The sequence below is a fragment of the Colletotrichum godetiae genome (genome assembly GCF_030913485.1).
Source record: "Colletotrichum godetiae strain CBS 193.32 chromosome Unknown BDP55scaffold_37, whole genome shotgun sequence".
NCBI classification, from domain to species: domain Eukaryota; kingdom Fungi; phylum Ascomycota; class Sordariomycetes; order Glomerellales; family Glomerellaceae; genus Colletotrichum; species Colletotrichum godetiae.
Genome location: NW_026851285.1, coordinates 174,876 through 189,668, shown reverse-complemented (window position 1 = coordinate 189,668; position 14,793 = coordinate 174,876). Strand labels below are relative to the sequence as shown.

Sequence of the window (14,793 nt, the reverse complement as noted above, 5' to 3'; positions counted from 1 at the left end):
GAAAGGTTTAGGTACGGATAAGCTAAGGTAGGAGGGGCCAAGTACCCGACTTTGGCTTTCCCGCGTATTCTGTACGGCACCGCACCACGCGGGTACTTCCACTCTCCAACAGTCATCCCACAGCTGGATCCCTACCTTACCTCTCTACCTTGGTACGGAGTACAGTAAGGTAGGTAGGTAAGGTGTCTACGGAGTACATCGACCTACCACGGCACGGCAAAGCTACACTACACTCATCAAGGACCAAACGCGCGCCTGGGCCAGACTCTTGCAGCAGGCACCTCAACCAAGGAAAAAAATGCCAATGAAATAGCACACGGTCTCCTCCTCCTCATCAATGCCCGTTGGCCGTGACGGGTCTTTGGCCCTTCTGTGTTATATCTGGACATCCGACTCCAATCCCTCTTTCTTCCGTACCGCGAACATACCTACCTACCTTATCCGTACACACACTTGGAGCTTTCATCCCTAAAACATTCTTCGCCGTGGTCGCCCTTCCTTTTTACCCCTCCCCAAGCTTTACGCCCCCTGCCCCCCCCTCCTCTCAAGAGTCACTCCTGTCTACATACACAGTAGTACAGATACAGTACAGCGCTTTTTAAACCTCTACATCATACACACCTCTGGGCTTTGCCCAAAACCTGACGTCATGTCCGGTTACGCCTACGACGGACCCTCGTCCTCGTCCGCACCACCGCCGCCCTACTCCGTGACCGCATCCGCCTCCGGCTCCGGTCACTTTGGCTCCACGTCCTCGTCCCAGTTCCCGCCCCCACCCACAACTGCCGCCGCCGGTGCCGGTCCGTCCTCGGGCTATCCCTCGGGCTACCCTTCCTCCTCCTCTGCCGTCGACGGTCTCGGCATCGTGGATTCCAAGTGGCGCCTGGCCGATCCTAGGTCCTCCTCGGCTCACTCGCTTGCCCCGTCCGCAAAGGACCGCGACGGCGTCACCCGTCGGACCCTGCTCGTCATCTACATCCACGGCTTCTATGGCAATGAGTCGTCCTTTCGATCGTTCCCGGCTCATGTCCACAACCACCTCAAGGACGCCCTCGCCGAGACGCACGTCGTTCACTCCAAGATCTACCCCCGCTACAAGACGTACAAGGCCATCGATGTGGCTCGCGATAACTTTAGCCAGTGGCTGGAGCCGCACGAGTCTGACTCGACGGATGTCATCCTCGTCGGACACTCCATGGGAGGCTTGCTCGCGGCCGAGGTTGCCATGATGGTATGACTTTCACAAACATACAGATCTGGGTCGATGAACGACTTTGACTGACATGTTCATTAGCCTAACCGGCACCCTTATAGTCGGTACCCGTACAAGCATCGCATCCTCGGCACCATCTCACTGGATTCGCCGTTCCTGGGACTTCACCCAGGCATCATTGTCGCTGGAATCTCCAGCTTATTCAGACCGGCCTCCCCAACAGAGGAGAAGCCGGAGCACGAGGCCCTCAACCAGCTAAGCCCTACCAACTCGGCCCTGACCAGTCCCAACCCGTCCATGTACACCCTGGAGACGACGAGCTCACTGGGCGCGGACCTCTCACCTCATCCGAGCAACACGCCATCCATGTCCTCGAGCAATGCGCCGCAACGACCGGATCCGACGTTCAACCCATCCTTCTTCAACGACGTGAACCTCAAAGATCGTACCTTCATGAGGCGGCTGGGCCACTTTGCAAAGAAGCACAGCCGCGAGGGCATCTGGGACGCCACCAAGAACCACGTCATGTCTCATCTTGAGTACGGCGGTTGTTTGGCGGATTATCCCGGCCTCAACGCCCGTTACAACAAGCTCCGCGCCATGGAGAGCGTCGACCCGCTGCAGCACATGGGCGACGGCAATAACTACGGCAACAACATCAACAGACCGACGCCGGTCAGAGTCCGCTTCATCAACTACTACACCCTCAGCTCAGGCCGACCCAAGAAGCCAAAGACGCCAGACTCGCCCAAGTCTCCAGAGTCGCCAACGTCCCCCGAGCACCGCACGGCTCCGAGTACGTTGCAGGTCGGCTCCCATCTCTCTCCGCCGTCTTCGTCGACGCCAAGGATCTCTCTGTCATCTGACGACGGTCAGGAGATGGAACTGCTCGAGCCCATACCAATGGAGGACATCGATGAACGGCTTTCCACGCTCCACGAGGAACAGCAGGCACGATTTGACCACGATACCAAGACAGGCTTGCACTCGACCGACACCCTTGACAAGGAAGTGCGCGAACCCAAGGGCAAGGGGAAGGAAGGCGACGTCAACTCACACGAGACGCCCAGTACCGACGCCGAAGCCGATGTCGAAGCCGGGCCAGCAGCTTCTGCTTCAGCCACGGCGGTAGCCGAGGGGGAAAGCCCAGAGCCCGGCACGGCCCCGCCCATGGGAGACATCATACCCGAAGCAGAACTACCACCCATTCCCGACCTCCCCGAACAGCCGACGCCTCCGGATCTGGATAGGTACACGGACAAGGACGCCCGGAAGCAGGCGGAGAAGGAAGGCAAGCGCGCGCAAAAGGCGTACGAGTCCGCCGTCAAGAGTCGCGATAAAGCCATCAAGGAGCGCCAGAAGCTCGTCGAGAAGCGCCGCAAAAAGGTGGAAAAGGAGGCCGCCAAGGAGGCGCAGAGGATCGAAAAGGAAGGGTTGAAGCAGCAGAAGGAAGAACAGAAACGGCGGCAGCAGGAAGAGGAAGCGGCTCGAAAGGAGGCGGCTGAAGAGACGCACGATCAGAAGGAGGCGCGGAGACTCGCGGAGGAGGCGAAGAGGATGGAGAGGGAGGGGAGGAGGTTACGCGGGGAGCCGATCGATAGTGACGCCGAGGGTGATGATGATGACGAGAAGAAGAAGAAGTCTGAGGAGGTCGAGGCCCAGATGGCGGCGATGGTCATTGCTGGGGCCGCGGCCGCTGCGCCGGAAACGATTGCTACTGCGGCCGGAGCAGGAAAGGACCGGCCGCCCGCTGTCGCCGCACCATCTTCGTCCGCGGCGTCCGTTAACACGACCCAGACGGGAGGAGCCACCAACGACACAACCACAAGCCGCCCCAAGGCCGTCGCCGCACACTCCAGCTCCAACTCCAAATCCAATGCCAAATCCACCGCCAAACCAGACAAACCCAAAAAGGAACGCAAATTCTGCACTCTCCCCGGCAAGAAGAACGGCAAACGCGACGAGACGTGGGTGTCGGTGTACATGGAGGGCATGGACGAGGTCGGCGCCCACTGCGGCTTGTTTCTCCCCGGCCCGCACTACGACACGCTCATTGGCGACGTCGGGGAGCGCATCGTGGCGTGGGTCCAGGATGACATGAGCGTCAGGGCGATAATGGAGATGCCTTGATGTATGTCTCGATCCTGGGGGAGGATTTGGATCCCCTCAGCTTTGTTATATATCCTCAAGTCGTCATTTGGGTACATGAGCATAAGAAACGTATCAGGCAGCAGGACTGTCTTGAAGTGGTAGACCGCCCAAGGGAAAAGAAACAACAGACAAGAACTTTTACTACCCGTATCAAGTATCACTCTCAGTGAACATGGTCAATGAAAAGGGGTGGTTGGCAGCCCTGAAGAATAAGAAAGCATAGGCGAATCACGATTTGATACAACATCTGGTGTGTTTTTGTGTGCAGAGGCTTCTTCATGCCTTCTATTGGAATTATTTGTTATGTTTTGTTTGTGTTAGTACTACAACGACCCAGCCTTAAAAGTCCCCCTTTGCCTCTCTGTGTGTGTGGGGGGAGAGATGATTTTTTTTCTTCAAGTGTCCGGTGGTGGTGGTGGTGGTGATAGTGTGATGATGGTTTTGGTTGGCGTGGTCGTGGTTCGTGGTAAAATGATCCCGTCCCCTTTCGTAGCAGCCTGTAGAAATGACCTCCCCCGCCTCCTTCTCCCCAATTGTGAAGCCGCGTGGTATTTTTTTCCCCCATCCCTTCTTTCAGTTGGTCATGTGTTTTTTTTCTCGTTTGCCCAACCTCGATTGAATGCGTTAGAAAACCGAAAACAAGCAAAAAGAATAAAAAAGTTAACAAGGAAGTAAGTTGATCCCCCTGAACGCCCTGCTGGAAAGTGGAAAAATTCATCAAAAGGGGGGTAGGTATGCCCCGTCCAACCACCATCGTCCCCCCGTAGCCCTCGAAGCGGTACTTATTCTGACGCGCGCGTGTTGCGTCGTCGTCAACCGCTGACTCTCAATCTTCTTGTGAGGCTGCCTCGTGGCCATTGAACGGGCATAGATCTGATCCGCAACCCAAACTTCGGTGCCGGCAGCAACGTGCTTGCAGACCCGCAATATCCAACACGATGGCCAATCGTGGAAATGAGATAAAGGGATTGTTCGGGCTTAGCCCTTTCTGCGAACGACTCGGCGTTGGCCGACCTTAGTCGCCGGAGGTGGTTTCTAAGCACCCACGGCGCTGGATCCGTAGCCTTGCGGACGCATCGTGTTCGGGAATGTCTGGCCGTTTCCATTGTCCTGTTGTGGGGAGTTAGATCAGTTAAGCGTTGTATGTGTGTAACGTTACCAACCTTCTTACGACGCTTCTGGCCTCCCCTATCGTCGCCATCTCCCGTAGAGTAGCCGTCGTCGGGGAAGCCTTCGCCATACCCCTCGAAGCTGTTATCGCCGTAGCCGCGCTTCTTGGTCGTCCTTTGAGGACGGACAGCCCCCTGAGACCCCTGTTGCTGCTTCCGCGCAAAGGGGTTGGGTGTAGTTGCAGAAGGCGTGCCTGGGGCTGTCACCTTGCCACCGAGACCCTGCCTCAAGGCTTCCATGCTGCCCGGGTTCAGGTCTCCTAGGACTGAGCTGTCCCAATCCTTGACGGGGAGAGGACCTTTGGCCATAGTTGTTGCTCGGTTGAGCATCGACTTGACCGTACCAGACAGACCACTGGTGATAGGGTCGTTCCGCGTGCCCCAGTACTCGGCATCGGGAATCTCCAGCAATTCCCGGAAGCCATGGTACAACTCCCTCTTCTTGTCGCCGCTCTCGCCGTCCTTTTCTCTCGGAGCATCCCAATCCTGGGCGACGGAGTCGAAGCGGCCGAGAATTCCGAGTTTCTTGATTTGACCCTTGTACGTCTTCCGTAGAGCGTTCTTCTCACCATTGGGCTTTTCGCGAGCGACTTCTGCAGCGATACCCGAAAGGTTGAACATCTCGAAGAGGTCTTCCGTGATACGCGGCAGTCTCTCGTGGTGCGCTATTTAGCTCAGTGTTAACCAAATATGTCCGACATTGAACCGGCTCAAAATACTAGATAGGCCGTAGGGAAGGGAAGATGGTAAGACAGCCTGTCACGGAAACAGGGGACTGTGAAGGGAGCCTTACGAGTTTGGCAAAGTAGGTATTTCTCTCCGACATCCAGGTGGAGTGCCTCGATACCAGTTTTGCTGTCCTCGATGTGGGCTTTCTTCTGATCTCGATCACCCAAATCCTCGAGTGGGCGCTTGCGTTTCTGGGGCGAGTCATCGCCCATGACGATGTCCTGCGACATATCGGAGGGTTGCGATGCGCTGCCGTTGACGCTGTGGGCGGGTGTCGGCAGAGTTGTGGCTGTTGACGGGGCCGAGCTGTTCATGCTCGATGTGAGATCGGAAGTTGCCGGAGAAAACTGAGAAGGGCTTTGAGGGGTTCGAGGGTGGAACGACATGTTGACTTCGCCAGTGGCAGGAAGGCTGAATCGTCTCTTCGTCGCCGCGGGCGTCGTGGTCGAGATTGCCGTGGATCGGTGAGGGTGAGGAAGTCGAAGCGGGCGAAGGATTGGCGGGTGCTGTCACAACGTCTCCGAATCGGAAGGCGCGAAGAAAAAAAATCACTTTCTCTTCTCGAAATCGCCTTTCAAGATCCCTTTCAACCGGATTCCACGATGCACTCGATAGGAATGTTCGCTCTGGGCGAGATCAGAGGATGAGGGGGTTGTTGTGGCGAGTCGCGCCAAACCGCCGACGGCTCTCAATCCCCCAATGCAGCGTCATGCACCACTCTCGGCTTCCTCGTGGATCGTCGGCGCCTTGTCGTGGGTGTTAAAAATTTTCCTGATGACGATATCCAGCAAATACACTCGTAGCGAAAGTAATCCGACGGCGATAGAGTGCTGTCGAGGGTCGGTGGTCGATTTGTGCCGTGGTCAAGCCGTCAGGTCGTGGTGGAGTTGGTAGAAGTGAAGTCTGAATGGCGCAGCGTAAGAGTGAAGGGGGCGGACACATGAGCGAGGCAATTTGCTCGCTTAACGGGGGTGGCCGCCTGGGCTGGTACGGTGCTGGGACTGGCTGGGCCGTGGGTTGTGATGGCTGGCACTGGCAAAGACACTGGGCCGGCTAGGTACCGCTACGGTAAGGGTGAGGTAAGCCTGGGCCGGTTAGGTTCAGAGGGCGGGAGGGAGGGAAGATGGGGGAGGGGGGGGAGGGTGTGAGTACCTACGTCCCGACGGCGGCGGAAGAGGGAGTGAGCAATGGCAGTTTGCCGCGGGAGTGGGAGAATCTGGGAGAGAGAGAGCGAGAGACTGGGAGAGTGGAGGGAGTGAGATTGACACAACCAGGGGGGTGAGAGTCTGCTGTTTCTGGGACCGGAGCCAAAGCAAGGCCCCCCTCCACCAGTGAATTGTCTAGGAAACCATGGCCACCGTGCTCCGACACCCGACACCCGATCACCGGGCCCTGACGGCTGGACTCTTTGGAGTTGAGGTTGCACCACGCTGGTACGCATTCACCATGGGAGGGGCGTGGCCGGATCAGGCAACCGGCAGGCAGCGTACCTGACCAGCCTGACCAGCACGGATAACATCTTACATAAGCAGACCAAGGTGCCAAAAGTAACAATACCAAGGCGTGCAAGCCTCAAGGTAACCATGCCCGCCGTGCCACATCCAAGCCACGACGCTTCAGAGTCACGTGGTTCTACATCAGCCCCACAACGCAGAACGGGCCGGGCAGGCTCTGCAATTTTTAAAGCTCGAGAGCCAAGAGCAGCCACCTACTTTCTCTCTTCTCTTCACAAACCAAGACCACCTTATTCAAATCATCGCCAGCTTGCAACGATTTCACATCGCCTTCTACGCTGCTGGACGATTCCTGAGGATGAGTCGAGATGAACTCTCACCTTGTTAAAAACAATCGTCTGCGAGGGCCCCTCGTGCGGCTTCCCATGATGCGATGATCACCTGATGCAAGGGACATGCCCTCTATTTGAGGCTCTATCTCTCCCACATTGATATATGTGATGTGATGTTTCCATTCGTGGCACGCTTGTAGCAGAGCTTCATATAGGGAGAAGCGCCACGCGTCTGGTCACGAACGTGACTCCTTCAACGTCCAAAGGTACGCAATACATAGAAGATCACGTCAAAATGAAGAGATACGGATGACACCCATGCATCTGGTAAACCGATCGCGCAGCCGCGAGTGCGGCGGCTTCGGCCAATGCACTTGACCGGGTTGGGCCTGCGGAAAACTGGCATATCTGAATCGCTCTGTTATCACAACTTTTGGAAGCGCGCGGAATCTTCCAGCTCATGCGGCTAACAGTTTTCCCGTCATCCAGGTCCACACAGTGTTCCAACAAAACCACTCTACCGAGGCATCTGCTCTAGAGAGTAGACTGCCCTCCGATGCGAGATGGCTCATCCAACCCATGACTGTGTGTCTTCCACGAAGCTGGTAGGCTTGGGGAGAGGTGAACCCTGATCGTGGGTCAGTAGCTAGGTTTGCTAGGCAATCAAAGATGGCATATCACACTGGTGCTGCACTTGCATTTGCTTCTCAACAGGTGACATTTCAAGACTCCCAAATCGTGTCCCGTTACAAAGGCTTGGTATTATCATTTCTTTCATATGCAGAGTGCTGCCGCCGTATCCCTCAACCCATCTACCGCACTGACGCGGAGTACCAAAAGCAGCCCATGAATCATTGCCGACCTCAAATTGCATTTCTGTACACCTGCGCGCCCTGGTTCCGGAACATGATTGTATCCCTCCTCTGCATAATCATCAGCGTCCTGTTGAGGGCCTGCTCACTGTACCCCTTCTGTTCGACCATTTCCCGCCGCAGACTCGCGAGACTCGTGCCCCATCCAACAGCGAGACGACGCTTGAGTTCTGTCTCTAATCTGCTGACTTCCTCGTTGAGCTCCTTGCTTCCCTGGTTGCTGCCCTGGTTGACGGCATCCATCGTGGAACACAAAAACAGTCTGATGGCCTCGTCTACGTGTTCCTCCGTTGCAATAGGAGACAGCGTCAACTTGGCCAACGACTCGGTAATACGAACAATAGCCTCAAGTTGACGAACTGTGATAGGGATAGAAGACCTTGTGTTGGCTTCCATCTCGGCCGCGTGGACCTGTCTGCGGATGGAAACGAAGTGGGACGAGAGCTTCTCAGCTGCCTCGGGACTAAGACGAGGGGCCATGCGTCTAGAATCTGTTGTTAGTATGGCTTCAGCAGGTTTGAGAATGGACGACACTTACGACTTGCAATAGCTGAGATACCTCTTCATCTTGTCAACTGAGATCTCAGACTCAACCTGTTCCTCGACGCCTCGGCCACCCATGTGGATGCCCATGACGTGCTTTGCTATTCTCTCGTCCTTTTCTCTCGTGTGTTCGTCCTTGACGATGAAGATCATGTCGAATCTTGACAAGATGGTGGTCTGGAAGTCAATGTTTTCGCCAGGAGTCTTCATGTCATCGTAACGACCGAAAATCGGGTTGGCCGCAGCTAGCACTGAAGTTCTCGCGTTGAGGATTGTAGTGATACCAGCCTTGGCGATCGAGATTGTCTGCTGTTCCATGGCCTCGTGGATAGCCACGCGATCCTCATCGCGCATCTTGTCGAACTCATCGATACAGACAACACCGCCATCGGCCAAGACCATAGCACCTCCCTCGAGGTAGAACTCGCGAGTTGAGGAATCACGCTGCACCGAGGCTGTGAGACCAGCTGCTGAAGAGCCCTTTCCGGATGTGTAAATGGCAATTGGCGCACACTTCTCCACAAACTTCAAAAGTTGTGACTTGGCGGTACCGGGATCACCAAGTAACAGAACGTTGATGTCTCCGCGGAGTTTCATGCCGTCGGGCAGAATCTTCTTCGAGCCGCCCAGAAGCAGACACAGAATGGCCCTTTTGATATCTACGTTGCCGTAGATAGATGGCGCTATGCATTCTGCCATAATGTTGTACAGGTCGGGCCGTCTGCTCATCTCGAGGAATTCTTGCTCTTCCTCGTCAGAGAAGAGGGCTTGGCCTCTTGCGGTCTGGTCCATATCTGTCTGAATGCCTACCGCTCGCAGGTATGGCGTACGGATAGCCACCGCGCCACCGGTGTTTGAGTTCTTGGTTGCCTTATTCTGGTAGATGGAAAAGATGCCCATGACCGTGCACCTCGAACCAGGGACGACGCGGTTGGTCAGGTAGCGATCTGCTGAAATCAGGACATGTCTCGGGAGTTCTCCGACAGGAACCTGATCCGGGGCCTCTTGTAGTTTGATGATCTGCTGGTCGACGAACTTGGACTTCTCGTGTGAAACGAAGTATGGATCAAGAGGGCATTTCGGTGTGGGATCGTTAGGTATTCTTTGTCTGCCGCACTGCCTTGGGAGGGTGACGCCAGTGAATCCTCCGAGGACAGGCAGATTCGCAGTGTGGGCGCAGTTCCTGCATTGAATAGACAGCGCCGTGGCTTTGGAGGACATTACAGAGGCACCAATCACAATGCCCGGCACTCGGACGAGGCGCGAGATTGTCATGGAGTCTAGGTTGCGAATCGACACATCCTCGGCGTTGGAGTGGAGCAGAAGCTGGTGTTCTGGCAGGTCGACCTTTGTCAGTTGAGGGTATACGATGCGGTGAGTGCATTTCTTGAGCGCAGCCTCGAACTGTTGACGGCCAAGTTAGTAAACTTCCGGAGGTTGGATCGCACGACGGTGGCTAACCAATGGAATGATTTCGGCGGGCTCTGTTACGAGTCTATGCGCAAGCTCCTCATTGTAGTTGATAAGGTCGCTGATTTCGACATCGCAGTAGTGCTTCTTGAGAAGCGCATTCTCCTTGAGTTGGTTTCTACACAAAATTGTAAGCAATGCGACCAAACCAAAAGGTGCCACTGGAACAGTCGGTCTAACCTGTAGATGTAGTCATTGTCGTGTCTGAAGTGGAGGATAAAGTTCTCTAGTTGGGTCTGGGTCTGGACCCTGCTGTCATCGTTCTGGTCGAACGTCGCCGGGAAGACGTGCGATGAATAAATTGATTGTCTGTCCATAGTAGCGCTTGGAGCTGAGTTGTGGTTGCTCACGAAGCGATGCTGAGGATTGAGACTGCAAATGTGGATGGAAGGAGGGGCTCTGGGTTGCGCAGGGGAACCAAATTCGACCGAACGCGCCCCTTTTCCTGGACGCGTTAAGTGGTTTGTTAGCGCGTTTTTGGAGTCCCCTGCCCAACCCTGAGGTGTCTGAGGTACGTACTGATGCATGCAGATAACCTTCGGCCTTATCTTATCCCCACGTGATGTATCAGCAGCATTCCCCAGACAGCACTAGTACCTATTCTGCGGGTACCTTAGGGGGGTCCCTTGAGTGCAGGCTACCTCTCGGGAACGTGGCTCAGCATAGTGAAGCATGCGCAAAGACCAGCTGTAATCTGTCGTTTCTTCAGTCTTGTCCTTGATCAGTGATAATTATTGCTAGCCATCTTTCTTGAACTTCCCTATTCTATGAGAACCTCCCAGCAATGATACCCCGGTAGCCTGGCTACGTGGCCGTCGACCTATCTATTTGTCGACTTTCCCTGCGACTCTCAGCAAACGATCGAGGTCCAGACTCAGCGTTGAGCCGCTCGTATTCCGAGCCATTGCTTTACACCATGTATTCCTCTCCAAGCGCCCGCAAGTCCATGGACACGATTTCGTCCATGTCTCCTCCGGCCACGCGCACCGAGTTCCCGTTCCACAAGTTGGTTACTTTGCCCGGCCCCTCGGTGGCCACGGTTGCGCTAACAGCAGCAAGACAGGGACAGGCTCACACTTACCATACCGCGAGACGAGGCTCGACTGCGAGCTCCATACACTCTATAGGGGGGTCCCTTGATACTTCATCCAGCAGCTGGGCAAACGCGGTGCTGGAATCTGGTCAAAACGGTATTACCGATGAACTGGAGATGCCGCAATACGTGCTGACAAGTCTCCAGCCATATCAACCTTGCTACAACCGCCCATCGTTCGGACGGGCCTACAGCCTCATACCTCTGCTCCTGCGTCCAGCGCACATAAACCTCCTACCGCTCGCGATATTCCTCCCGTGACTTTGACGAACATTCCGCATATCGATCCCGCTGAGTTTAAGCCGTACCTGTCGCAAGTTGGCGCCCTATACGAACAGCTTCGGCGAGTTAAGGAACAAGACGATGACAGGCCCGGGTCTTCAGGCCGTCGGTCGAGCAAACACGACGAGTTTGGGGATTCCATTGATGAGAGTCATCTCAAGCCCGCAGGTCGGCAGCCCTCGAGGCGGAAATCTTCCATCGCATCAATAACGTCGATATCTTCTCTCGAAGGTCCAGGGCTTTTGCGACGATCCAGTTCAGGCTATAGCAAAAAGGGCGCGCATGGTCCGCCTCCGTTGTCGACGATACCGAACGTATACTTTGACGATGGCTTTCATCTAGAGAACCCAAGGACGTTTGATGTCGTCAGTGAACGGTCTGAGGTTGTTCCGCCTGCACCGGGGAGCGTGGACAACAAAAATGATGGCAATGGCAACATAGTAGCACCGCGAAAGGCCTTGGCCACCAACGCCATTCTACAGGAGAAACTCTCCTGGTATATGGACACCATTGAGGTTCATTTGATTAACTCTATATCGACAGCCTCAACGACATTTTTTACGGCTCTCGGCTCATTGCGCGAGCTCCATTCAGAAGCCGCGGAGTCGGTCGATCGTATCAGGGCGCTTCGTAAGGAACTTGAAGCTTTGGACGAGGAGATCGCCACCAAGGGTCTGAATATCGTTCAGAAGCGCCGGCGGAGAGAAAATGTGCAGGCCCTCAATGATGCGGTTCTCCAACTGAAACATATTGTTGAGGGTGTTGCGTCGTGCGAGGCGCTGGTAGATGCTGGTGAGGTTGACCAGGCTTTGAGTAATATTGACACACTTGAGCTTCTGATAGCTGGTGAGCATGACGATTCGCCCGAGGCTGAACCTCCGATACTCCCACTGGCACGGATGAGGGATCTGAGGGGAGCGACGGCTCTGCAAAGCGTCAATGACGACCTACAACAACTACGGTCCCGGATCGGAAAAGCCTATGAATCCAAGTTCCAGAGCTTGTTGCTAGCTGATTTACGGAGGCATGTTGAGTCGGTCCAAAGCCGGGAGGTTCTTCTTCGCTGGGGCAGCTCATCGCTGCGGGCAAGGGGAGGCACGTCAAGAGAGTCTGCCGGCCCACCAGCTTATCTTGCCTCTACACAAGAATTGCGCAAAGCAATCATGCCCAATCTTCATGGTCTGCACAGGGCTCACCATATATCCGCTGCAATCGCAGCTTACCGGGAAATTGTTCTACGTGAGATCAAAAACCTCATCAGGAGACCGCTACCTAGCTCCAACGATGATGATAACGAGTCAATGATGTCCGCCTCCACGATGAGCGGCGGAAAACACCTCTCGAATCAGGAAAAGTCATCGATTTTGTCAAGGAACCTGAGGGCACTGGACCCTAAGGATGCAGAAGACTTACTCAAGTCGATCTACATTGGCGTTACCGAAACCCTCCGGCGGTTGACTACCCAGGTCAAGGTGCTTCTCGACATCGCAAGCTGTCTGACGGAAGAAGCAACAGCTGCCGGGTTGAAGTCGCCACCTATTCGCTCTCCGCTCGCGAGTCCTACGCCTTTCGACCGGGAGTTTCCCCGATTTGATGAGTCTCCGAGCTTCGAGGTCCAAGAAGAGATTCACAAGGCAATGGACATTGCCAACCTGGTTGGACAGGCCGTCGATGTTGCGCAGGACAAGATTGTCAGGGTGTTGAAAGTACGATCGGAGCAGAGCACGCACCTTAGCCTGTCTTGGTTCCTTCGCTACTTTACCCTCAACCTGTTCTTCGCCAACGAATGTGAAGCGCTTTCAGGACGCAGCGGCACGGCACTCAAAACCTTGGTCAATGGCCATATCAAGGAATTCGTGCAGCAACATGGCGACGCAGAGAAGCAGAAGCTAGCTCAAGGCATGGAGTCCGACCAATGGAGCGCCAAAGACTTCGATGAGAAGAACAAGGCTCTCCTTGATCAGGTCCTCGAAAGTAGTACCAAAGACGCCGCAGCCTGGTCAGAAGGGACGAAGATCTGGGAAGGAAATCCTGACGACGCTGTATCGAATGGAAGTGCAGCACCGCCTCCGGAGACGAACGGAACGAGTGGTAAAGAAAAGGCGCGTGTTGCAGAGATTGAAAGCGAAACGTTCTTGCTCCCCAATTCCGCCATACTTGGTCTTGAAGGCATCTCGCACTTCATGCATCTCATCGGCAGCATTCCGTCCATGGCAACCGACGTCGCCAGTTCCCTTATTGGCTACCTGCAGCTTTTCAACTCCCGCTGTACCCAGCTCATCCTCGGTGCAGGTGCCACTCGATCTGCCGGTCTCAAAAACATCACGACCAGGCACTTGGCATTGGCCTCCCAGGCCCTGTCGTTCATTGCGACCTTGATACCCCACATTCGGGAGTTTGTGCGGCGGCACGCCGGCTCTGGAGCCGGTGTTTCTAGTCTGATGGGAGAATTTGATAAGGTTAGGCGCCTCTTCCAAGAGCATCAGAACAGCATCTACGACAAATTGGTCGAGATCATGAGCGGTCGCGCGGCGCAGCATTCGAAATCCATGAAAGCAATTGACTGGGATCACGATGGAAGCCAGTCGGTTCATACGTACATGGAGACGTTGGCCAAGGAAACCACGACCCTGCACCGCGTATTGACTAAGCACCTGCCCGAGACCTCGGTACAGCTCATCATGGGACCTGTATTCTCAAGCTACAAGGATCAGTTTGGTAGGGTCTTTGAAATGGCGGATTCGAAGACGGTCATTGGCCGCGATAGGTAAGATTCGCGCTCCCCTGAATAGTCTCTCTAACGAAATTGCTGACGATATGGACAAATAGGATGCTCCGAGACGTGGATTTCTTCATCACGAAGCTCGGCAAGCTAGACGGGTTTGGGGATGCGGGCGAGTACTTGAGGAGCTTCATCAACGCCAAGGAAATCAAGAGCGCCGTAGCATCACCGCCGCCGGAGAAGCAAGCGGCCGACGGGGGATCGGAGACGACGGTCTCGGCTAGGAACTCGACTGCCGAGCCGGAGAGCCGGCAGAGTGCGGAGGACTCGGGTAAGACGGAGTCGCCGTCGCCAAGGGGTGGAGAGGAGGAGAGTAAGCAGGCGCCATGATGTTTGTAGGTTACTTGAGAGCAAAGGCGGGTTAGGAGAGGGCGAGCAATACAGCCTTGGGCGGCCCCCTTGTAACAGGTACCGCGGGGTTCAAAGAAGAGGTGCTGTCAAATGGAAGTTTGTACGTCCTCGCGAGGGCTGTCTTGTTCATGCTGTGGTATCCCTTCATGTGTGTGTTTGTGTGTATCACCTCATTACACCCAGTCCCGCGGGCTCCCCTTCTCGGCCCGCAGGTTACGCATGTCAAGATATGTCAAACGCAGTTCTACCCGGGGGAGCACGAATGCTGCAGGGCTAGATAAAGAATGCATTGAGGATCACCAGAAAGCCGAAGAAGTCAGGACCTCCAATACTTGAAGAGAACCCGATTTAG

The 14,793-nt window shown here is 55.2% G+C and overlaps 4 protein-coding genes across 4 annotated transcripts; 2 read left to right on the top strand and 2 right to left on the bottom strand.

The window, feature by feature from the left end:
• Positions 1 to 649: 649 nt before the first annotated feature.
• BDP55DRAFT_634816 (uncharacterized protein) lies at positions 650 to 3,343 on the top strand (the record flags this gene model as incomplete). Its single annotated transcript, XM_060572715.1, has 2 exons — positions 650 to 1,231; positions 1,295 to 3,343. 2 exons carry the CDS (start codon positions 650 to 652, stop codon positions 3,341 to 3,343), a joined length of 2,631 nt encoding a protein of 876 aa, XP_060426552.1.
• A 1,056-nt stretch (positions 3,344 to 4,399) lies between these two features.
• BDP55DRAFT_558129 (Rox3 mediator complex subunit) lies at positions 4,400 to 5,648 on the bottom strand (the record flags this gene model as incomplete). The annotated part of the gene is made up of 3 exons (XM_060569764.1): positions 4,400 to 4,474; positions 4,528 to 5,198; positions 5,327 to 5,648. 3 exons carry the CDS (start codon positions 5,646 to 5,648, stop codon positions 4,400 to 4,402), a joined length of 1,068 nt encoding a protein of 355 aa, XP_060426551.1.
• A 2,099-nt stretch (positions 5,649 to 7,747) lies between these two features.
• BDP55DRAFT_672675 (MCM2/3/5 family protein) lies at positions 7,748 to 10,335 on the bottom strand. The gene is made up of 4 exons (XM_060575548.1): positions 10,114 to 10,335; positions 9,925 to 10,051; positions 8,459 to 9,867; positions 7,748 to 8,404 (listed from the first exon to the last, which is right to left on the bottom strand). Exons 1-4 carry the CDS (start codon positions 10,248 to 10,250, stop codon positions 7,912 to 7,914), a joined length of 2,166 nt encoding a protein of 721 aa, XP_060426550.1. The 5' UTR covers positions 10,251 to 10,335; the 3' UTR covers positions 7,748 to 7,911.
• A 514-nt stretch (positions 10,336 to 10,849) lies between these two features.
• On the top strand, positions 10,850 to 14,420 carry BDP55DRAFT_558091 (Vps54-like protein-domain-containing protein; the record flags this gene model as incomplete). The annotated part of the gene is made up of 4 exons (XM_060569757.1): positions 10,850 to 10,938; positions 10,993 to 11,123; positions 11,174 to 14,075; positions 14,138 to 14,420. The coding sequence occupies 4 exons, from the start codon at positions 10,850 to 10,852 to the stop codon at positions 14,418 to 14,420; spliced, it is 3,405 nt and encodes a 1,134-aa protein (XP_060426549.1).
• Between the last annotated feature and the right edge of the window lie 373 nt (positions 14,421 to 14,793).